Here is a 22,375-nt window from a genome sequence, read left to right as displayed (position 1 = left end):
ACCCGGAGGTGGCGAGGGTGGAATGACCGGTGGCTGCAGTCGGGCAGTGCACCCGTGACCGCCCCCCACCCCCACCCCCAGCACACTCCTCCTTCCCACCTTCCCCGGGAACTCAGGTGAGCCGTAGGCGTGGGACGGTGAGGTTGGGCTCAAGTCAGCTGGACACTCGAGCTGTGTGATGTCCATTTGCGAGAACAAGGCTCTTGCAAGACACGAGTCACATGTTATTTTAATTTTATTTTTCACATTTTATTTATTTTTAATAGAGAGAGAGACAGAGCACAAGTCGGGGAGGGGCAGAGAGAGACGGAGACACAGAATCCGAAGCGGGCTCCAGGCTCCGAGCTGTCGGCACAGAGCCCGACGCGGGGCTCGAACTCACAAACCGCGAGATCATGACCTGAGCCGAAGTCGGACACTTGACCGACTGAGCCGCCCAGGCGCCCCAGTCACGTGTTGCTTTTACCCTTGGCTTCATATGGCATGGTTTTAAACTATTGAGTGCCTGGAAAGATCCCACAAATGAAAACATATTTCATTTGTTCCCCCGCTTGGCTGTGAAGTAAATCAATTGCTGGGCTGTATTTGGAGGTGAAGGAAGGACAGAGAAACCCACAGCTTCAGTCAGACTGTGCCCGGAGGGGCCCTGGGGTCATTGAGGGCTACCAGATGCTGTCTATTTCCGCTGGCCACCGTGTGACTTTAGGTTTTCAGGGCGACACCTTTCTAGACCAGGCCCCGGGGGATCCCAGCCACTCTGTGCTGCTCTCTGTAGAAGCAACTTGTGGGAAGCCTGAGCAGACCCAGCACAAGGTCAGGAACACTGGGAGGGGGGCTCAGGGGGGTATGACCTCTTTCCTTTTGGAAAGAGCTGAGCGAGGGGTGGCAAAGGGAACCACGGCCGGGAGCGTGTTGAAACCACGATTTAGTGGCTACTCTCCTCTGCGTTGGAGACCCCAGGGTGCTCTGCGGACCCTGAGATGCTCTGGAGACCCCAGCACGTGCCAGAGACCCCAAGATGACCAAGTCCTGCCTGGCAAGCTTGGCGTCTGGCTGGGGAGCCAGACAGGAGCCAAATGGCAAGACCGGGGAGTGATGCGGCAGTGACGGGCAAGGCCGCGGGGAGCAGAGGTGGCCCCTGGCTTAGTCAGGGGGGTTTCTCCAAGGGGAAAGTCTCCATCGAAATCCAGAAGGTGAGCCTGAGTTATCCAGGTGAGGGTGGGAGCATTTCCAGCAGCCCAGGGAGCAGCAGGCCTGGCATAGTTTGGGGCCCAGAAAGGCCTGCTCCACATCCTTGGCCCAGGACACTCAGCCTTGTCGCTTGGCTTCCCGGGTGCCAGACCTAGAAGGCACTGTCCCAAAAGCCCACAGCCTCCTCCAAAGGGCCTGGCTCTTCCACTTGGGAATAGATTGCGTTGGGGTAAGCTGAAGTCTCAGTTTCCCTGTCTGTAAAATGGAGATATGACGGTGATGCCAGTAAGGAAGGGTTCATGGGCACAGAGCTGTCCCAGGTCTTGGCTGCCCGCCTGGCCTGGCTTGGCCCTGGGCATTCTGCTCAGGGGCAGTTTCCACTGCCCCTCAGCTCCCACCATCTGAGCATGAGGCTGGTCCCATGAGGGTGAGACAAAAGCCCTCCATCCAGGCTCTTCTGTCCCATAGGAGTAGCCCCCTGGCCCACGGGTCGCTGACCCCTCTGCCTCCCAGCCCCTCCTGGGCTGTTCTTGAGAAACCCGACCCAAATCTCTGCCTGACCCAGACTGTGTGAGGTCAGCCCCTGGGGGGCCACCCGGCTCTCCACCCAACATGCTGTATGTCCCAAGGCCTTCGTGTGTCTCAAAAGGGCAATAAACATTTTCAGGACAAATGCCCCCAATTTTGAAGCCATTGGCAGGCCCGTGGCACAGGGACAGGTGCCTGTGCTTCTCACAGGAGCATTTATCATGAAAAGGGCCTTTCCCCGGGGTTCTGACCATCCCTTTCCAGCCTCCTGTGCAACCCAGCACCTGCCTGTCAGCACCGGGCAGGGCGGTTCGTGGGCCCAGGTGCTCTGACATCTTGGCCCAATGACACCGCCGTCCTCCTTGGAGCACGGCCTCGGAGCAGCGTCCACACCTGAGAGCCTCCGGATCCCAAGGCGGCCGTGACAGTGCCAGAGGCAGCAGGCCGAGTGCCCGGGGCCCATCCGGGAGGGACAAAGGCCAGTGTTGCAGGCCGGAGGCTCCGGCCAGCGCTCCGACCTAGTCCACGAGAGTCTTGGAAATCTCCACCCCTTCTGCGCTTCCCCGACGTGAGGCCCGGCCAGGTTTTGTCCCCTTTCCAAGCCAATAGGGTACAAGACCACAGCCCTGCTTCAAGGGGCGTGGGAAGGATTAAATCAAATGGACCATGTGAGTCCCAAGGTGGGAATGGTGAGGCAAAGGCATGTGGGGCAAGAATGGGCATGGAGCTGGGAGAAAGGGCCAGGGGGCCACTGTCTGGGGCACCTGTGAGGGGCTTGAAGACCCCAGTGAAAGCTGTGATAAGCACTTGAGGTGGGAGGGGCCCTCAAGGAGCGGGTGAAGCCCCTTCCTTGTCTGCCAGGGGCCCAGAACACAAGGGTGTCCCTCTGTCTGCAGGAGGTGTGAGCCCAGCAGGAGGGGGCTGGGGGGGGAAGGCAAGCCCCCACCGCCTTATGGCTCCTTCTGTATCTGCGCCCACCCAGCCAGCTGTCCCTTGACTGTTAGCCTGGAACCTCCTTGTCTCAAGGAGCCCTTGAAGGTCCTCTGACACCCCCCCCCTTTGCCTTCAGGGCCTCAGGTGGCATCATTTTCTATAATGAGTCATGTGACTTGAGAAAAAAATTCTTCTCATTTTTTTAAAAGTAGAACAGTGCCCAGTACACTAAAGGTGTTCATTAAAGGTGGATAGATGGGTGGATGGATGGATGGATGGATGGATGGATGGACAGATGGATGATGGAAGGAAGGATGGATGGATGGATGGATGGGGGATGGGTGGATGGATGGATGGATGGATGGACAGACGGATGATGGAAGGAAGGATGGATGGATGGATGGATGGGGGATGGGTGGATGGATGGATGGATGGAAGGATAGAGGATAGAAAGAAAGATGGATAGATAGAAGGATGAATGGATGATGGACGGATAGACGATGGAAGGAAGGAAGAATGGAAGGATGGACAGATGGAAGGATGAATGGATGATCGAAGGAAGGAAGGAAGGATGGATGGATGATGGATGGATGGATGGATGGATGGATGGATGGATGGGGGGTGGGTGGATGGATGTAAGAAATACACGTGAGAAAAGAAAACAGTCTTTAGGGGAAGTGATGTGTCTCCCGGGTCTGTTTTAATAACAATGGTGATAATAACACCGATGGGGCTCTGACTTCTTGCCAGACACTTACATTACTCCATTATTTTCCTAACAAACCCTACTGGGGTTCATACTGTGCTTTGAAAGGTAAGAAAAATGACGCACAGAGAGGGCGAGCAAGTCGCCCGAGGTCACACCTGGTTCACGGTACCAGGGATGAGAACCAAAGTGTGGGTCAGTCTATCCAATCAGTCAGTGTCGGCAGGTGCTGTGCAGGAAGAGAGGACACGCGAGCAGGCCTGCCCCGGTGACAGGTCCCCTTGCCGGGGCACCTGCTGCGGGCGGAGGGCTGGCAGCATAGCCACAGACCTGGATCAAGCCCCTCCCTTACCTCTGATTTGCTGGGTGACTCTGGGCAGGGCCTCCTTGGGCCTTAGGTTCCGTCCTCTTGAAAGAATGTGCCAGAATCACATGACCTTGAGGTCTTTCCGGGTTGAAAACTGCTGTGACCCCCCCACCCCCTTCCTGCTGTTTCATGCCAGCTCCATGGGGAGGCCCAGGGTGGCCACACAGCAGGCTGAGCTCTGGGACCAGCCGGAAACCAGGCTAACCACGCCCACCCTGACTCACACCCGCATCCACACCTTGGTTTTTCCCGCGGCCGAGTGGTGTGACCGCGGCTTCCCTGCCGTCCTCACCAGGCTCTGTGGAGGAAATCATACGCTTCCAGGAGGTTCCTAGGGATCTTTAGAGACACGGGGGTGCTGATGATCCTGCCAGGGAGGAAGCAGGACTGCGGGGGGCTCGGCAGAGAGCTTCCTGAGGAGGGGGAGCGGTGGCAGGGGTGCTCCCACCCTCTCCTGTCTCCATCCTTCTCCCCCTTCACTCCACAGACGTTTGTGGGGATTGTGGGGAGAGCCCGCTCTGCCGCAGACCCCGTGCAAGGCACTGAGGACAACAGTAATAATGATGGCATGATAATGTCCAAGACGTGCATCAATCTCAACTCAGAGGCGTGCACGGCATACATTAGCGTGCGTAATCCCCAGAACCGTCCTGTGAGGCAGGAGCTCTGTCTGGTTGGATGATGGACACGAGGCACCTTGCACGAGCAGGTGAAGCTGGGCTCCCTGCCAGGTGGTCAGACCCCAGGCTCCTCCGTCCCTGCTGGCCTGCATCTGCCCGGCCAAGACCGATGACCCAGATTTCATGCTCTCAGCCGACTTCGCTCATCGGTCCTGATGCCCACATAAGGGTCTTGCTCAGGGTCGCATTAAGAGGGGAAGCCGAGCGGGGAGGGAGGCATCGGACCCTCGCACCACGCCGCGCTTGTGTTCTGGGGAAAAGCCCAGAACGGGGATTAGAGCCTGCAGCTGCAGGGCCAGCCACCCGGGCAGGCCTCCTGGGGTTGCTAGGGCGCCCGGCCGGGCCTGACCGGCCTTGCCTGTGGCCGGTTCTGCTGGGCTTGGGCTTTCCCGAGAGTCCGGGGTAGATGGGCCAGAGAATCTGCTCCCGCTTCGTATGCCATTCAGAGTCCACGTTTTCTGCGGCCAGCCCTCCTTCCCTTGTTGACTGCATCTCCCAACAGCCTTGGCCCAAGCCAATCGTCCTCCCGCCACCTCACCCCGCCGTGCCAGGTCCGGAAGCCTGCCTCCCGAATGTTCCTCCAGTCCAGTCGCTTGCACCCCAAGGACCCCTTTTGTCAGTACCAGGCACCAGCGGGTTCTGCCCGCTCCCAGTCCTTTCCTGAGGCCCACCCCTAGTCCTTCCCTCTCCAGGACTCGGACCCCGCCCCGTGCTGGGCTCCTGACGTCATAGAGGGCAGTCGGTGACAGCGGGGGGGCGGGGAGAGACTGGGGCCGGGGACTACCGTGGGGTAGGACGCGGCCCCTCCTAAGGCGCCAGCCAGTGCAGCGCGGCGGGAGCCTGCGGTGTGTTGCCCTAGACCTGGAGTCGGGAGCCCCGCGCCAGCCCGCGCCCCGCCTCGGTTTCCCTGTCTGCACAACTGGGGGAGGCGGGGGTTGGCCCAGGTCTTCAGGCCCCCTGCAACTCCACGACTCAACTGGAGCTGCACCAAGCTCTTGTCCCTTGGCTTCTCTCCCTGTCACTCCCGGGCTCTCGGGAGCCGCCGCCAGCCAAGGCGCCAGCCAGGCCGCTTTGACAGCCCCGCAGAGACCCACCGGCCGCGGCGCGAGGCCGCAGCGGCGTCGCCTGGCTGCGCGTGCGCGGGCCGCGCTGCCTGCCGGGACTTGTAGTTCGTCCGTGCGGCGGCTGGGCCGCGAAGGCGGAGCGGCGGGGGCGCTGCGCCTACACTTCCCAGGGCGCGTCCTGCCAGCGGCGCGGCGGGGGCGGAACGGGGCGGGGCCGCGCGAGGGGGCGGGGTTGGCGGGGGGCGGGGCCGACGGGGCGGGGCCGGCGCGCCGGGGGGCTGCGGCGGCGCTGCGGGCGGGCGCGGACCTTGCCCGGGGCTGGCGGACCCGGGAACCCGCGGGCTGGCGGGCTGGCGATCGCGCGGGCGCGGCCCCTGCGGGCAGGAGCCTCGGGCCGCCGCAACGCCGGACCGCCCGCCTCCCTGCTGCCGCCGAGATGAGTGCAGGTGAGTGTGGGGACCGAGGGACCCGCGCGTCCCCGAGCTGGGTCGCGGCGCAGCGAGGGCTGTGGGGGCATTCTGGGGCTGCACCTGCAGCACCGGGGAAATCACCCAGTGGCTCCACCCAACTCTTGTCCCGGGGTCTTGGCAAACCCGAGGGGCGGTCCGCAGCCCCCTGCCCCTGCGCCTGCGGCGCGCGCAGCTCTGCAGCCCGGGCGGGAGACCCCTTCCCACCGCGCCGGCCCGGGTGGCTGCGCCCGGCTGTCTGGAAGGCGCCACTTTTTTGCTTCTCACGGGTCCCGGGTCGCTGCAGGTTGTAGAAGGCGACCGGGTCCGGGCGGTGGGGAGCAGGGCCGCCGCAGACCCTGCCACGGAGAGGTGTGATGACTTGGGGGGCTTTGCGGCAGGGGGTGCCGCCCTTGCGCTGCGCTCGCGCCGCCTGAGCGGGGGGGGGGCGTCAGGTGGACCCCCGGCGTCCTGGGCTCTTCAGCTGCAGGTTTGGGGGCACAGACCCCTCAGGTGTGTGCGACCCGCGCCATCTCCCACCGCTCGGCATCTCGGGCCCGCACCCCTGCGCGTCCCCCAGGCTGCCTCCCGCCGCACCCACCGGATCTGACAGCCTTCCTGTGGCCCTGGAAAATCCCACAGCGTCACAAGCCAGCCGCACCTACTGCGCTTGGGGAAACTGAGACCTACAGCAGGGAGGCCTTGGCATGAGTCTGGTGCGCGGCCAGAGGGGCCCCGGATTTGAGAGTCTCCTGTGGCCTGGCACTGGGCGGAGGGTTGGTCGGTACCTTCCCTGGCAGGGAGGGGCCGTCACCCCATTTTTCAGGGTGCGACCGAGGCTCACCAGGCGTGAGTCCCTTGCTCGGCTCACGCAGCGGAGTGCGGATTCAAACCTGGTGCTCCCTGCCGCCTGTGCTCTTTCCTCTGAGCCTGTCTCGCCAAAGACTGCAGTGTGGCCCTTGGCCATGGTGCAGAAACCACCGGGACAAGCTGGGGGGAAATGGGACCAGGGAGGGAGTGTGCATTTAGCGAGTGCTTGCCCCGAGCTCTGCTCTTGGTTTAGGAGGGCTGTTTCCAGGGACCCATCTCGCAGGGGAAATAGTCCCCTCCCCCTCCAACCAAGGAAGGAGGGACCGCACTGGCAGTGGGCGTTGGGAGAGTGGCTGAGAGCAAATGGCAGGCAGCAGGAGGCAGAATTCTCTAGAAGAGGATTTCTGAAATGGCCAACCTGTTCTCTGGAGGTGGCTGGGGAGCGGGGCGCCCTGAGACCCGGCAGAACCTGCAGACACATTTATCTAATGGCAGGTGGGGATAATGACAGGGTGCACACAGGGTAATTTTAGGTTTTCTGTGATCATAATTGATGGCTCCGCTCCCTCCTGTAATCAAGGGGAACCCTGGAAGGAGCACCCGCATTTGTGGTTGTCTTGGGAGAGGGGCTCTGTGGGCACCGGGGGCCGTGCGGGGTCGTGAATCCAACGAGCAAGGGGGCCGGGGTTTGAACCGTGCTGTCCACCTGGTGGCAAATTGTGATCTTGGCGAATGGTGGCACCTTCCTGAGTTCGGCTTCCTGGGGTGTGAAAACAATATTCCTGGTCACCTGGAGCGGATGAGATTCGAGTGGGAAACCCTGCACATAGTAGGTCCTCAGTAGCTTGTGATGGTCATTGCTAGGCGGCCACGTTCCCTTGTCTTTGTGAGTTTACCCAGCCCTTTGGAAATGCCAGCGCGCCTGCTCCCGTCCACCTGTGGCTCGTGCCCCAGATGTGTCCCCGGGCCGTTATGTGCACCCCACACCGCAGTGGGGGGAGCGGTGGTCCCACGTGCCTGGCGCCTGGCTCTCGTGTGTGGCCGCTGTGCCCATCTGGCGGGTCAGGGGCTTCCATCATCAATGAGGGCAAGTGCCCTGATGCCCCCCTCCCGCCAAGAAGACTGGCATCATCCCAGGGCTTGGTGCTAACAGGTGTAGGTGGGCATCACTCTGTCCGGCATCCAGCTGCCCAGATGGGCCCTTTGGGCAAAGCCCGAGAGTCTGTACAACCTTCCCAGGTCACAGGCTCCCTCTCCTCCATGCCACCAGGCTGCAGGCACGTCTTCCTTCAGTTGCATGATGTGGGTCACCTTTGAGATGGCTTGGGTGTGGCCTCAGGGCCCCGTGTATTCGCCTGCTTGGTTTGTGGCCTGTTATTCTGGGTGGCCGGGGAAATTGTCAGAGGCGGCATCCTGTGTCAGACCCAGATCCAGATCCCACGCGCTAGCTATGGGTTCCTTGTGCCTCAGTTTCCCTGTGGTATGGGGGGAATGCCCTTAGCTCTGCACGTAGCCTTGGCCTGCTGGCACGGGGGCCAGCAGATGAGGAGTGTGGTGGTCCCCTGACCTTGCAGCCTGCGGGGTCACAGCGGGCGAGGTGGGGTTGAGGGGAGTCCCTGATCTGGGAGGGGCCCCAGGGCCAGCTCTGATGGATGCCAGGTCCTCGAGCAAGACCCACGCTCTGTCTGGGCCTAGATGCCGTCCCTGGCGGCTGCAGGCCTGGCAGGTGGGCATCCCCCAGCTGCTCAGAGGCTCCTGGCTCCTGGCCGGTTGGATCAACGTGCCGGGGCCACCATAACAAAGCACCAGAGACGGGGCGGCTTAACCACGGACGTTTATTCTCTCGCTTCTGGAGGCGGGAAGTTCAAGTTCAAGGTGAGGGCCTGGTTGGTTCCCGCTGAGGCCTCCCTCCTCGACTTGTAGACGGACCTCTTCTCTCTGTATTCACAGGGCTTTCCTTAGGTATGTGTCTGGGTCCAGATTTCCTGTTCTTAACAAGGGCGCGCCGCTCATGCTGGATTGGGGCCCACGTGACTGGCTTCGCGTTACGTGAATTACGCCATAGAGTCCCTCTCTCCAAAGGCAGTCCCCTTCTGCGTTACCGGGGGTAGGGCTTCAGCATGTGGATTTGGAGGGAGGCACAGTTCAGCCCCAAACAGGTGCAGGGCCAGGTGGAGAGCCTGGGCGGCCGCCTCCACCGTCCTGAGTTCATGGCTGCCTGGTTAAGATCACGGAGCTGCGAGGGATCTGGAGAATGTCGGGGAGCAAACCCACTCACATGCACAGAGGGGACGCTGAGGCCCGGAGAAGGGAAAGCAACCGTCCAGGGTCAAGGAGAGAGTGTGGCAGAGCCAGAACTTGAGCCCCGGCCCCCTACTCTGGTTACCACAGCCCTGGGTATTTGGAACAGAGACACAGCCCTTCACCTAACCCGAGTGTGGACAAGGACCCACTGTGGGTAGCCGCAAAGGTGCTCACATCAGTGCCACAGGAAGTTAGCAGCTGCCTAAACGTGGAGGGGAGTGACGAGATACCAGCCCGCCGCACGGTCACTCGTTCGGGGGGCCCATGCTTACCGCACGCCTGCCGTGTGCCCGGCACTGCTCCAGGCCCCCCCGGGAAGAGCAGTGGACAAGAACAAACACAGTCCGCATCTCGCTGGAGCTGCTCACAGCCTGGGGGTGGGGGGAGCATTCTAGTTAACAGTATGTGAGGAGGTTTTAACGTTGGGAGAAACGCTTAAACAGACAAGTTTAATTTAGCCAACGGCGGAGGGCAGGGTGGTACGTCATCCGCGATCTCCAGGCTGCAGACACAATAAAGGAGGGAAAGCCGGGGGACACGCGTCAAGATGTCCGCAGTGGCCTCTCTCGTGGAAAGAGGACAAAGAAGGTTCCCCACGTCTGCACCTTTATATACTCTCTGCGACTTTCCCAAATTTTCTTCATTGCGTATGTTCTCCTTTTGCAGTGAAAGTGGGAAAGGAGTGCTGCCGAGTCTAAGCAGGGCGCACGAAGTCCGTGACTTGGTGGGAGTTCCAGAACATTCCGTTCTGCGGGGGCCGCTGTCCTTTGGCTGGGAGTGGGGGTGGACGGTGTTAGGGAGCTTCCCACAAGCAGGGGCACTGGTGCCTGGCTTCTCTGCATGACTCTGTCAGAATCAGGTGCAGAAGACCAATCATCCTGACCCAGAAATCCATCTGAAAAGGGCGGTTTCCTCGCCCGAGAGCCAGCTGGCACGCTCTGGCTCCGCAGGGGCATCCCTGAGTCTGACCTGTTTCCTCGCGTGTTCAGGGGCACCCCCTGACCTGCCACCCAGGACCTTTGGATTCTGTCGTTGAGGTTAATTTGGGGTTAGATGGCATATTTTCTGGAATCAAGTTCTGACTTTGGTGAACTCTTTTTTTTTTTTAATGTTTATTCATTTTTGAGAGGTAGAGACAGAGCATGAGCAGAGGAGAGGCAGAGAGAGAGAGAGAGGGAGACACAGAATCCGAAGCAGGCTCCAGGCTCTGAGCCGTCAGCACAGAGCCCGACTCAGGGCTCAGACCCACGAACCGTGAGACCATGACCTGAGCCGAAGTTGGACGCTTAACCCGCTGAGCCACCCAGGTGCCCTTGACTTTGATGAACTCTTGGCGAGTCCGGTCTTAACTGTCCCAGAAAGGGGAGTGTCACCCTCGCTTATGGAGAAGTCACCCGTCTGGGACCCTGCCTCCCCAGAGCATCATCTGCAGTGTGGGAGAGCTGAGCTGCAGGAGGAGATGGGCGCCTCGGGGTGATGACAGAGGAGGGTGGGAAGGGCCACAGCCGGCAGGGTCTGTCCTGGCACGGGTCCTCGGCGGGGCCAGCCGTGGTGGCCGACAGCAGCAGCTGCCAGGACTCTGGTCCCTCCCCTCCGCACCGACACGGGGACTTCCCCACACCCCTGGCTCTGCCCCTGCCTCAACAGGACAGGACAAGGCCTCCACTGAACTCGGGTGTCGACATTCCAGCTCGGTCACCTGCTGGCATTATTGATTGTGGAACCTCTGTGTGCCTCCGATGCCGCCTCCCCCAGGGGTCTGGGGTAGGGACTGAGGGTGCAGGTCCTGACGTGTGGGAGAGGCTGGAGAAGTCAGCTAAAAATAGCCGCCATAGGAGAACACGGTGGTGTTCGGATCGCGGCTCAGTTGTGGATGACGACCACGTTGGGAGCCACGGAGGGGACCGGCCAGATGTGTGCCGACTCGCATGGGCGGAAAGCCTTGGGCCTCAGGGCTGGTAGGACGCGGGGCAGAGCAACCTAAGCGGAGCGTCTCTGTTTACTCGGGGATGTTTCCATTGCCGCGGCCTCTAGGGTGTCAGGAAGGACCGTACTTCAGTGTCACCGCAGCCATGGCTCACGGGACGCTCCCTCGGGCCCCACGCCCGGCCAGATGCTCCTGAGTTCTCACAGTGCTTCTCAGGGCTGCCGGGGTGTCCCCATGACCGGAGGGAGGTGTCCCCGTGACGGGAGGGGAAGCAAATACCCAGAAGGGCCTGGTGGCCGCCTGGCGTCGCGCCACACCCGGGTTTGAACCCCATGTGCCCAGACACTCCTCTTCCCACGTGGGTGGGCTCCGTGCGCCCACCTTCCCCCCACTGCCCCCTGCGCTTGCCTGAGCTGGCTTTTCCTGCCATTTACTGCCCCCCAGTAATGCGTGGCTGAGAGTTTGGGTTGGATACGGCTTGGCCATTTGGGGCATCGTAATAATGCTTTGTAGTGACGGGGGGACTACAGGGTGCATCTTGTCCCCTGGGCCATGAAGCATATTTGCATCGTTCAGGTGTAGCACCTGCGTTCCCAGAGCCAGGGAGGCAGAGCCAGACTCCAACCCAGCTCTGTCTGCTTCCAGAGGGCACGCTCTTTCCCCTGCCTTCTCCAGGGGCTCCCGCCTGGGGTCCTGGCACCACCCAGAGATCCGCATCCACATGGCTCGGACCACGAGGGAGAATTTCACCCCATCAAGCCCGGAAGCCTCTCTGTAGCCCGGCCCCACTGGCCCTGGTTCTCCCTTCCCCCAGGTCCCCGAGACCTTCTAGAGCAGCAGTCACGACTGCCCCGCGTCCCCGCTGCGGCGCCCGGCTCAGCCCCCCTGGCATCATCCAGCCCCATGGGTCGTGCCTCAGCTCCCGGGAATCCCAGCTCCACCCACCCGGGCCGCTGTGTGACCTTGGGCAGGCTGTCTTCCCTCTCTGGGCCTCAGCGTACCCGTCTGTAAAGACAGGGCCTATCGCCACCCTCAGGGATGTGACCCGCTTCTGACAACCCTGTCCCCCCTCCACTGTCCCCAGAGAGATGGTCTGAGCTTGAGGCTGAGCCAGCATCCCAGGGAAGCATGGCCCCCGTCATCCTTTTCGGCCACGTAGAGCTCGACTGACAATTCGGTGGCAGGAAGCACTCGGCCTTTGCACGGAGGCTCCCTGATGTAAGGGGGCTTCTCCGCAGCCTGCCAGGGAAGCCACGTCTGTGGGCGTCTGCCTCGTACCTGAGCCGGGATGCCCACGTCCTCCCTGTCCGTGGGCAGGACCGGGGAGGGCGGAACGTATGCTTTGCATTTCGTGGCGCTCGCTTTCCCTTGGCTGCAGCCACCAGCAAGCCCCGCTGGGTGCCGGGGCTGGTCCTGGGCGCCTTCTGCCTCCGTGGGCTCCCCGGCTGGTGGCAGCCCAGCCAGGCTTCTACTGAACAGGAGCTGCTGCGAAAGGACGCGTTTGGGGGGCTCTGTGCACCATTTGCCTCGCCTGAAGATTTCTAAGCAACGAGAGAGGCCGTGTTGATGCCTTGGAAAGTACCGTCGGTGGCTTGGGGGTCAGGCTGACCTGGGCTCCAGTCCCAGTTGTCATCTGCTAGTTGGGTCCCGGCATCTGGGTTGCTGCTCTTTGCCTCAGTTTCCCCACCTATAAAGTGGCGACAAGAGCACCCCAGCCTTCTCCAGTGTTTGCCAGCGTCCAGAGCCTCTCTCTGACCCTCTGCCTCTCCTCGGACGTGGGCGGCCCCAGGATCCTACCGGAAGATGATGTCTCAGTTGGGGCTGCAGGTGGGTGTGAAGTTTAAGAAGGAGGAGTTGCCAGGACCATCCCCGTGGCCCCCACTTCAGGTTCAAGTCACCCGTCAGGATGGCTCCCCTCGCCCCCAGCCTTTGCCCTGTGATGGCCGCAGTCCAGGTGCCCCTGGGGACAAGGACGTGGGTCCAGGCAGACTGCCGGGGGAGCGACCCCAGGAGGCACAGGTTGAGAAGACGAGGGGGGAGAAGGGGAGGGGGGAGAGTGGGGGCATTCGCATGGGTGGGCAGCTCCTCAGGGCAGTCCCGTGTTGGGGGGAGTGGGATGCTGGGGTCTTTGCCCTGCAGGGTGGGCGTGGTCCCCCTGTCCGGTCCAGGGCCAGCGAGTGTCCACCGTGCTGTGGGGGAGCCTCAGGCTGCAAAGCAAAGTGGTGCATGGGTTTGCAGCACGGAGGGGTCAGCCAGCTCCGTCCTTGTCTGCCACGGGAGACCTAGGGGTGGGGAGGGGACAGGTGTCACCACAGCTGCCACACCCGCTGTGGCTCCCACGTGCTTCAGATATGGTCCAGCCTCAGCTTGGGGCCACCTCCGTTCCCAGCCATCAGCAGCCCCTCAAGGGCTCAAAGCCATTCCGGAATGTTCCGATGACTGTTTATTGAGCACCCACTGTGTGCAGAACGCTGTCCTTGCTTGTGGTGCCCAGACGCCCTTGCTTGGCTTTTTCCTGCCGCTTTCTCCACGGGCCCCCCCGGCCCCCATGCTGGAGCTCCTCCCCCTCAGTCTTCCAGGCTTCCAACCAGAGCTCCAGACCGGCTGTGACGCTATCCCCGCTCTCTCGGGGCCTTCGCTGCCCTCCCTCCGCAGAGCTGGTGGGCGGTGGACAGGGCTGGGGTCTCCTGCTGAGGACCTGTGTCTGGTCCCCGCTGCGTGTGACCCAGGGCTAGGTCCCGCCCCTCCCCCAATGCCTCGTCTGGGATGGTGCGGTGAGCTGAGTAATGGCCCCCTGAAATGTCCCTGTCCTTGTCCCCAGAACCTGGGCCTATGTTGGAAAGGGACTTTGCAGATGGGATTCAGTTAAGGACCTTGCCTTGGGGAGACTACCCAGTGGGCCCCTCGTGATCCAGGCCCCTCAGGAGAGGGAGGCAGGAGGCGGAGAGGGGAGAGGAGGGCCGAAGCAGAGGTCAGAGGAGGGAGGACCGAGGAGGGTCTGGGAGCCTAGGAACCAGGTGCCTCCAGAAGATGGACGGGGCGGACGTGGCGTCCTCCCCGGGAGCCTCCAGGAGGAGCCGGCCCTGCGGACCCATTTCAGACTCTGAACCCCAGAGCTGTGAGAGATGACGTCTGCTTCAAGCCTGTAGGTCTGTGACCATTTGTCGCAGCTGCTGCCTGTGACTCCGACGGCCCATGTTCCCCCCCTTCCCTGCTTCTGGGTCGGGAGGCCCAGGGAGAGGCAACGTCTGCAAAGGGGGGATTGTTCCCGACCTCCTCAGGGGTGCGAGGCTGTGTGGTTTCAGCGCACGCACACGGCCAGGGCCTCCTGCTCCTGGCGGTGTTTGGGGAGCACCTTCGTGAATAATGAATGCGCGAGGACTGCCTGTTGGAAGAGGAAAGGCAGGGAGGGGCCGGTGTTTACCGAGAACCTCCGGGCTCCTGCTCCAGCTCACGTGGGCCTCTCGGTGTCCAGGGCGGTGGGGTCGTGCCCCAGGCTCCGGACGCCTGGCCAGGGCGCCCGCTCACTGACCGGGCGGGACCTGCGCACGGATGGTCTGTGTTCTGAGCGTTCCTCCTGATCAGTCCCAGCTTCCTGACTGGGTGGGAAACCGGGGCTGGACGTCCGTGGTGTGTCCCGTAAGTCACCAGCCCGGATTCCAGCCTGCGAGCTTCTGGATCCAAACCCACATCGCCCCCTGCTCACGTGGCCTCGCCCCTGCTCACGTGGCCCTCTTGGACCTCAGCCAGCCTTCCTCTCTTGTGGCCAGTGTCAGACCTGACCCCCAACATCTGTGCGGTTTCAGACGGTCCACGTCTGCGGGGTCTGGAGCCAGGCATTTCTCTAGTTCTGGGGGCACAGTCTGGCACCCCCCGGGTGGGTGGGGGCAGGGGGATCTCACACAATCTGCTTTCCCCCGGTACCGGGTGAGCCCGGGTCTCGGGATGGTGCGTGAGCGGCTCTGGGGTCGGTGGGAAGACATAGGACGGTCTGGTGGAGAGGTGAGTGGGTCCTGGCTCTGGCTGCGTGCCCCCCGGCAGGTGCCTCCACCCTCAGAGGCCTCACCCCTCACGTGCCGTTGGGGTTGGGGGCGTCTTCCGGGCTCTGCCAGCCCTGCACCCGGGTATGGGCACCTCGGGACACAGGATTTGCTCTCAGGCAGGCAGGTGATGGCAGTGGCCGCGGTGTTTCCCACCCAGGGCCCCGGCACCCCGAGCACACCTCCCGCTGCCCCTGTGACATCTGGGGCCTCTTGCCCGTGTGACACCTTGGGCGCTGTTCAGCCCTCTGGGTCCCTGCCCACTGCCTCTCTCACCCACCCGCCTCAGGTAAAGCAGCAGCTGGTCGGACCGAGACGTGAGAAACGTTTCTGGATGCGCAGCCCTGTGCCGGACACACGGAGGGCTCTGGGCAGACCAGGGCGGCAGGGACCCTTCCCCGTGGAGGTCACAACCCAGACAGACAGGGAACAGGTGTATCAGAACCTGGTGGGAGGCAGAATGGGGACGGGACAAGAGGAATCGCGCCCGTATGGCATCAGGGAAGGCTTCCTGGAGGAGAGGGCACGGAGTTGAGTCCCAGGACCGGCACGTGAGTGGTGACTGGGGAGGCAGGAGGCTCAGCACGCAGGCAGGGAGGCGGGGAGCGAGGGTGTCCGGGCATCAGCAGACCGTCCGGTGGGGCCAGAGCGGATGAGCCGCACGGGAGGGGTCAGGCCGGGCGGTGAGGAAGGAGTCAGGACGGCGACCAGGTGTGAGCGCCAGCGGTGGGCCCGGAGCCATGGCGCTGCCTAATGTCTGCCGTCCTGTGTGCTGCCGGCACCCCCGCGTTCAAGCCCAGATCGACTCGTGGGCCTCCGAGGCCCCCCGATCCGCCTCCTTGTCTGTCGTTCTGATCTAGTGGTTCGCCTCCAACTGAAACCGGGCCCGGCCTGCCAAGTGCTCGGGGAGTAGTTGTGGGTGCGGGGTTACACGCATCAGCTCCCTCACACACGTCCCGGGGTGCTGCAGAAATCAGGAAATGCGATATGTGTACAAGAAGCCCAGCATCCAGCGAGGCGCCTCCCTGCCGGTCCCTAATGGGGGAGGAGTAGGGTGCAGTGTGAGTGTGGCTAAAGGGCAGGGCAGTGTGGGCGTGGCTGCAGGGCCCAGAGGGTGCTGTGGGGTGCAGCCTGGCCACGGGCTACTGCACCGGATGGGCAGGGGCCCCAGTGCTGGGTGGGTGGGGGCTCCTGGTTCTGGGGGACGAAGGGTGGCGGTGCCCCGTCTGCAGGCCACCCGGGACTCGGGCTGCCTTGATTGCTCTCCCCTGCAGGCCCTCTAGGTCCCTGCTCGCTCTGACCCCTGGCCAAGCCGGGCCCCCCGAAGCCTCTAAGGCCTAGGGCTGGCATGACGCATCCCGCCACCGATGCTGCCTCTTCCCCTCCTCCCTCGGCCTCCGTCTCCTGCACCGCCGTCCCTTCTCTGTCTGTGTCCTTGTGGGCGGTGGCTCAGCCAGCAGGCTTTGAAGGAGCCGAGAGGACTTTGGACAGCCAGTGGCTTACGCGCCCGAGCCCCCGGGCGGGGAGGGGTGGGGGCCGGTGAGGGCCTCTAGGGGGGCTCGTTGTAGCCCAGCGCAGGAAGCTCTCCTAGCAGGTGATGCCGTGGGCTGGAGGTCACGGGGCTGGAGAGGAGGGGACTCAGCCCGTCGTCACTGGAGGGCGATGCGCAGCAATCATTTGCTCACCATTCTGGAGGCCGGCGGGCCGCTCCCCCCAGCGTCACCGGCCTGAAGTGAAGGTGTCAGCGGGGCCACCACTCCGGGGGCTCCGGGGAGAACACACTCCTTCCTCTTCCAGCTTCTGGGGCAGCGACCCCACATCCCTTCCCGCCCATCTCCCCTGCCTCCCTCCCATTAGGACGCTCGTGAGTGCATCAGGGCCCGCCCGGACCATCCAGGACGGTCCCCGTCTCGAGACCCTTAACCGGATCGCACCTGCGGCGGAGGGCATCCCCCAGCATCCGGCAGACGGCCTCCGTGCCCACTGCTTCTGGGACCCTCACTTGTCCTCTCCCTGTGGGGTCTCCAGCCTGGCAGAGGGTTTTCGAGGATGACTTCTCATTGGGGAAAAAAAAAAATGCGACTCTTAACTCGGCTAAATTTAAACTTCCCCAAACCCCGTGAGCTGGATCCTGTCACAGACTGCCGACTGGGGCGCCAGCTTCAGGGAAGCCATCAGGCACACGCACGAGCCTTAAGTACATCCGCGCCCTTTGGTAGAGGAATCGCTTCTTCGGGACTCTTCCTGCAGAGGCTCTGGAACACAGACACGGGTCTACACCCAGACGGTCGGCCGGCGCAGGGCGGGCACGCTGTGCACCGCGGCCGTCCCGCCCCCAGAGCGCGGGGCATGTTCATCACTGTCCGTCCACCGTGGGGGCTCTCAGACCCGCTTCTAAATGGGTTGTATTTGTTGGCGTTTCCTGAGCCGGACGTCAAGATGGGGAAGATCCTAAGATATTTGCTAATTCGACGGATAAGAAACAGCCCTTTGTATGTCACCATGCGTTTTTAGTGGCCCGAGGGGCGTTGCTTTACAGTCGGGCAAGTCTCCTCAATGTCCGGCTTGAGAGGCGACGGCTGGACTTCACCACCGGCCTGTGTCCAGCCGGTCCCGATGCCGCACGTGCACCTCGGGACGAGGTGCGAGTGGACCCGGGAAGCAGCATCTGAATCTTGTTCCGAAACTGGCTCTGACCCCGCCCCACTCCCCGACGGGGTCTCGGCCCCCCGCCCCCGGGGCTCCCCGCCACACTCCTTGGAGAGCCGCCGGTCGAGGCGGGGTGCCCTACAGTCGTGACGGCGGTGATGAGGGGTCGGCGAGCCCACGTGTCAGTGCTGGCGACGGGTGAGGAGCAGGGGAGGCGGAATCCCACGCGCCGCTCCGTGTCCGCGACGCACGCACGGAAGACGCGCGGGGAGAAAACACAGCACCGCGCGGGAGGGTCGCGGGCACCTTTTGCGCCCCGGCTGACGCCGGACTGCTCTTGCCGACCCACTTTGAGGACGCGCAAGGGGCAGGGTTCGGCTCAGGGAGGCTTGATTTGAGCGCAGCTGCCCGGCTCTCCGGCCCCAGCGCCGGCTCCGGGGACGCATTCCCCATTTCGGGAGGAGCGTGCTCGCCGTGGAAGTGGGGCGGTGGGTGGCACGACGGTGACCAGCACGGGAGTTTCACGCGGGCGTGTGCGTCAGCTGCAGTTACAGACGGGAGGGGGTTCTGCTCTGGAGCAGATTCCAGGGTGGTGCGTGAGGAGAGAGCCGGGGTGCCCGCACCCCGCCGACCTGCAGCAGAAAGGCTAAATATAACCCGGGCCTGTGCCGGTCTCCGCAGGGGCCCCCGCCCCCGCCGCCGCGGCCGGAGCTCGGGGGAGCGATTGATTTGTCTAATAAAAATCAATGTCTGCTGCTCGCGGAGCATCTAGTAACGCCGGGCCCGGCGGAGAAGTCGCGGATCCCCGTGGGGCGGGGGCGAGGCTCCCACGCTGCGCACAGGGCGCTCTCGCTAGGGACGCGCGACGTGCCGAGGTCAGGCGGCTGGTGACGAGGGGGCGGGGTTCACACGGGCCTGGCCGGCTCTCGGGGACCCCCCACCCAGTGCCGCCTCCCCCAGGGACACGTGTCTCCTCGTGAGGTCTCCAGATCGTCCTGCTTCTCAGTAAAAGGTGCCTCGCGGGTGGCGAGAACGGCCGTGGCGAGAACGAGAGCAGTGGACAAGTATTGGCCATTTGGCGCCCCCCCCCCCCCGACACTGAGAGGCGGTGGTCACATGCCTGTTTTGCAGGTGGGGACGTGGATGCCAGGCGGCGCGGAGAAGGCCACCTGGAGTCCCCAGCTGGCAGGTGGAACCAGCATTTGCCCTCGGGCGTTCCCTTTGGACTCTGGGCTCCCGCTGACCTGTGACGCGCTTCCTGTGATCTGCACCAAATGTGGGTCAGCTTCCCGCCGACGCCTCCTGAGACCCTCTGCGACCCTGCGTGACCCGTCCCTGAGCTCAGAGCCTGCGTTGGTTCATGTGCGTGTGGGGTTTTCCTCCACACCTCAGCTGGCCGAGGCCGGGGGGGGGCTCCTGACGCTCCGACGGCTGGGCTGGGGCTGGGCTGGGCTGTCGGCGGTGGCTGTCACTGCCCGGAGCCCTGGGGACGGGGTAGGAAACATTCTGAAAGGGTCTTATACAGAAACCGTTGCTTTTCTTAAAACAGGACCCACAGCCTCCAAGGTGGGTACCTTGGAAAGGGCATCTTGCTAGAAAGTGGGGTCCTGAGGGCCGTTTCTGCTCTGCCCTGGTGGCCTGGGGACCAGCACTGATGTCCTGCTCTGGGCTCTGATGCCTCCCTTCCTGGACCTCCTCGACTGACTTCCTATTTCCCCTGTGAGGACCTGCCTCTCCCTGGTGGGGGGGACTGATATCAGGAAGGACACCCCCTTCGCAGAAGACCCTTCCCTCTGCCCCAAAGGCGGGGCCCCGCCCTGGGTCCTGTGGGCGGCACGGCAGCACCTTCCAACTCGTAGCCAACCAGCCCAGCGTCCATGGGGGAAGGGGGGTGGGCAGAGGCGGTGGCTTCACTTGAGTGTATCGATCTGCGGGCCAGGTGCTGGAGGTGACCCTGAGTTAGTTCCTCCTCCAGGCATAATGAGAAAGCCAGACGGTACGTGCTGAAAACACAGCATGAGAAAGCACTTCTCTGGGGACAGAGAGAAGCCGGCTAGTGAAGCTGCTCGGAGAGAGAAATCCTGGCAGGCTTCCTGGAAGAGGTGGCATTAAGCAAGTAGGTGTCAGCCAGACAAAGCCGTGGGGAGAAGGGCGCCCCGCGGCAGGCACAGAGCCCTGGAGGAGAGAGTGGAGGGTGTGCTGGAGAAACTCCACTGGTGTCGGTGCCCCAGGTTAGGCCCTGGGTAAGGTGCCAGGGCCCCATAGACCTGTCTGCCTCTCCTGTACGTGGTCTTCCTGCGCCTGTTTGGCATCGCGCTCGCAGGTGGTGTTCAGGGAGCATGTGAGGGGCTGATGAGGCACAGGGGAGAGGAGGGGAGAGGGAGGACTTCGTGCTCCCGCAGGCACAGACCCTGCGTCTTCTGACAGGGCTGCTGGGGTCCAGGGTGCTGGTGACTCAGCCAGTGATGCCAGGCCAGGTTTAGGGGGCTGTGGGTGTCACGACCCCTGCAAGAGAGATATTGCCCAAGAGCTGGCGTGCCCGGGTCAGGGAGGGCTTGCGGGTCCCTGTGCAGGGGAGAGGGAGGCGGGAGCAACACAAGGGACGCCGTGCTGAGGCCCCTCCTCGTCCTCCCCACCTGCTGCCGAGCTGTCTTCCGTGGCCCTTTGGCCCCTCTGGACTGGGGTTCCTCGAGGGTCACGTGGGGTCAACCTCCTCTGAGGGCTCAGGGACGGGGGCGCTGTCTCGGGGAGGGAGGTGGCACCGGCCGGGCGGGAGAGAGGCTGGGCGTGCCAGCCAGCCCCTGTTCTGGAAGCCCGGACCCCCCTCCCACGCAGCAGGCTGACCCCGCAGCCCGTCCACAGCCCTCCGTCACCCTCAGCTCTCCTGAGAATAGCAGAAGTGGCCCTTTTTCAGGCTTTCCCCATGTCATTAAATCTGTGGCTCTGTGAAGCCAGGGGACACAGGTGACAAGGGCGTGTGCCCGCTGCGTCTGAGGTGAAGAGCCATCTCAATGGCTACAGCGCTCTCCCTGGCCAGGGGCTGCTGGGGCAGCGACGTGAGGCCCCTCAGACCCCCGCCGCCTGGAAGTCCGGTCCGGCGAGGGAGGCTGGCAGGGGACCAGACAGGCACAGGCCTTAGTGCCTCAGTGCCACGTAGACCAGCGGGACTCAGAGACCAGGGAGGGGCCTCGGGCCAGTCCGAAACCCTGGTGACAGCCGGGCCCCGGCTGTCCCAGTTCTGGAGTAGAACCTTCTCCATTCCCCACGCGTGCCTGACTCCGGGGACCGCAGCAGTTTGGCAGCGGGCATCTGTGGCTGGCGGTGGGTGGGGACGGTCACTGGCCTCCGTGGCAGCAGCAGGGGAGTGTTGACCGGCGGGCAAGGAGGGGCCTCCCCACCACCGCTGCCACGGAGGAGCTGGGCCCCTCCCTGGCCTCTGAGCTCCGTGGCAGGTGCCGGGCTGTTCGTACCCCTTCCTGCTCAGACACTCGTCCGCTCTCTGTCCGAGGTGATGGAACCATGCGACACACGGCCGAACGTCAGCAAATTTGGAATGCGGAGGAAAGGAGGGTGAGCCAGTGCGCTGAGCGCGTCGTGGACAATGGTCCTCCAGCTTAGAACCCAGAATCACGCTGGCAAACGGGGCTCCCATGTGCAGACCCGCGAGGGACCTGCCCCGAATACTGAGCACAGCGGATCCACCCTCCCCCGCGGTGTCCTGTGCGGCCGCTGAATTATTCAGATATCGATTACTTGACTCAGCTTGAACAAAGAGGCCCGAGTCGCATCCGTGGCTGGCAAAGGCCACTTCCCTGCGTGCCCGCGAGCTTCTGGCGAAGGGAAATGAATTGCAGGCAAACGCTGAACCAGGCCCCATGTGGCCGTGGTCTTGCGAAGGAGGACGATGGGCTGGTAATTAACTGCAGGGCACGTCTGGGCCCAGACTGGCGGGTCCCCGCGGGTCTTCCGTAAGATTGTAGCTCATGTTTCTTCCCAGCTCTGGGGTGTTTGTGACACCGTTAGTTTTTCCAGAATCCTCGGAAATACTCAGGGCTCTGGGGTGGAGGTGGGGGAGGCAGGACGCTGAGGCCACAGGGCCAGAGTCAGGGCTGCCTGTGCCCCGGGCCCCGGGCCCCACCCCCTGCCCTGAGATGGCTGGGGTGGGGGGAGAGGGAGGGGGCATGGGTGGGGGCAGGGTGGAGGTCGGCTGAGCTCAAAGCCGGGTGGGATCACCTTGGAGCAGCACTGCCCGCCCACCTGCCCCGCAGCAGGTGACCCCAATAATTTCAATGAGAAAAGAGACTTTAAAAGACACGGTTCACACACCCAGGCCCCGTTTGTGCTCACGGGAAGTGTCCTGGTCCTCGCCACCTCCCAGCGGCCTCTGCGCTCCCTGACGCCCGCCTGACGCCCGCCTAACTGGCCAGCCGGAGCCTGCCTCTCTGCTAAACTCTGTCGCCAGCCCTCCACTGCCTCCAACACGCATCTGGGTACCACTCTGGCCAGAGGGGACCTTACACGGGGGCCCCGAGCATCCAGTTTTGCCAAAGCCGACTGATGAGCAGAAAAGGAAATATCTGTGACTCCCAGCAACACAGGAACGCCCCCAGGCCCCGCTGCTGTATTTTCTCCCGGCTCTTGCCTCTGCGTGGACCCTCAGGTGCACCCCGTGCTTGTCTCCTCGACCTTCCGGAAGCTTCTATGGCAAGTAGTATCGCAGCGACCGCGGG

The 22,375-nt window shown here is 63.2% G+C and overlaps 1 protein-coding gene across 1 annotated transcript in view; it reads left to right on the top strand.

Annotated features, from left to right (window-relative positions):
- Nucleotides 1–5,731: 5,731 nt before the first annotated feature.
- Nucleotides 5,732–22,375, top strand: part of ABLIM2 (actin binding LIM protein family member 2) — a 143,166-nt gene continuing 126,522 nt past the window's right edge. Inside the window, exon 1 of the mRNA XM_023253443.2 lies at nt 5,732–5,915. Within this exon, the coding sequence (XP_023109211.2) occupies nt 5,906–5,915 (10 nt within the window). The 5' untranslated portion in view covers nt 5,732–5,905. The remainder of the gene's footprint in view (nt 5,916–22,375) is intronic.

This window comes from Felis catus, chromosome B1, assembly GCF_018350175.1.
Source record: "Felis catus isolate Fca126 chromosome B1, F.catus_Fca126_mat1.0, whole genome shotgun sequence".
NCBI lineage: Eukaryota > Metazoa > Chordata > Mammalia > Carnivora > Felidae > Felis > Felis catus.
Note: the sequence above shows the minus strand (reverse complement) of the source record. Positions and strands in the feature narration are given on the sequence as shown.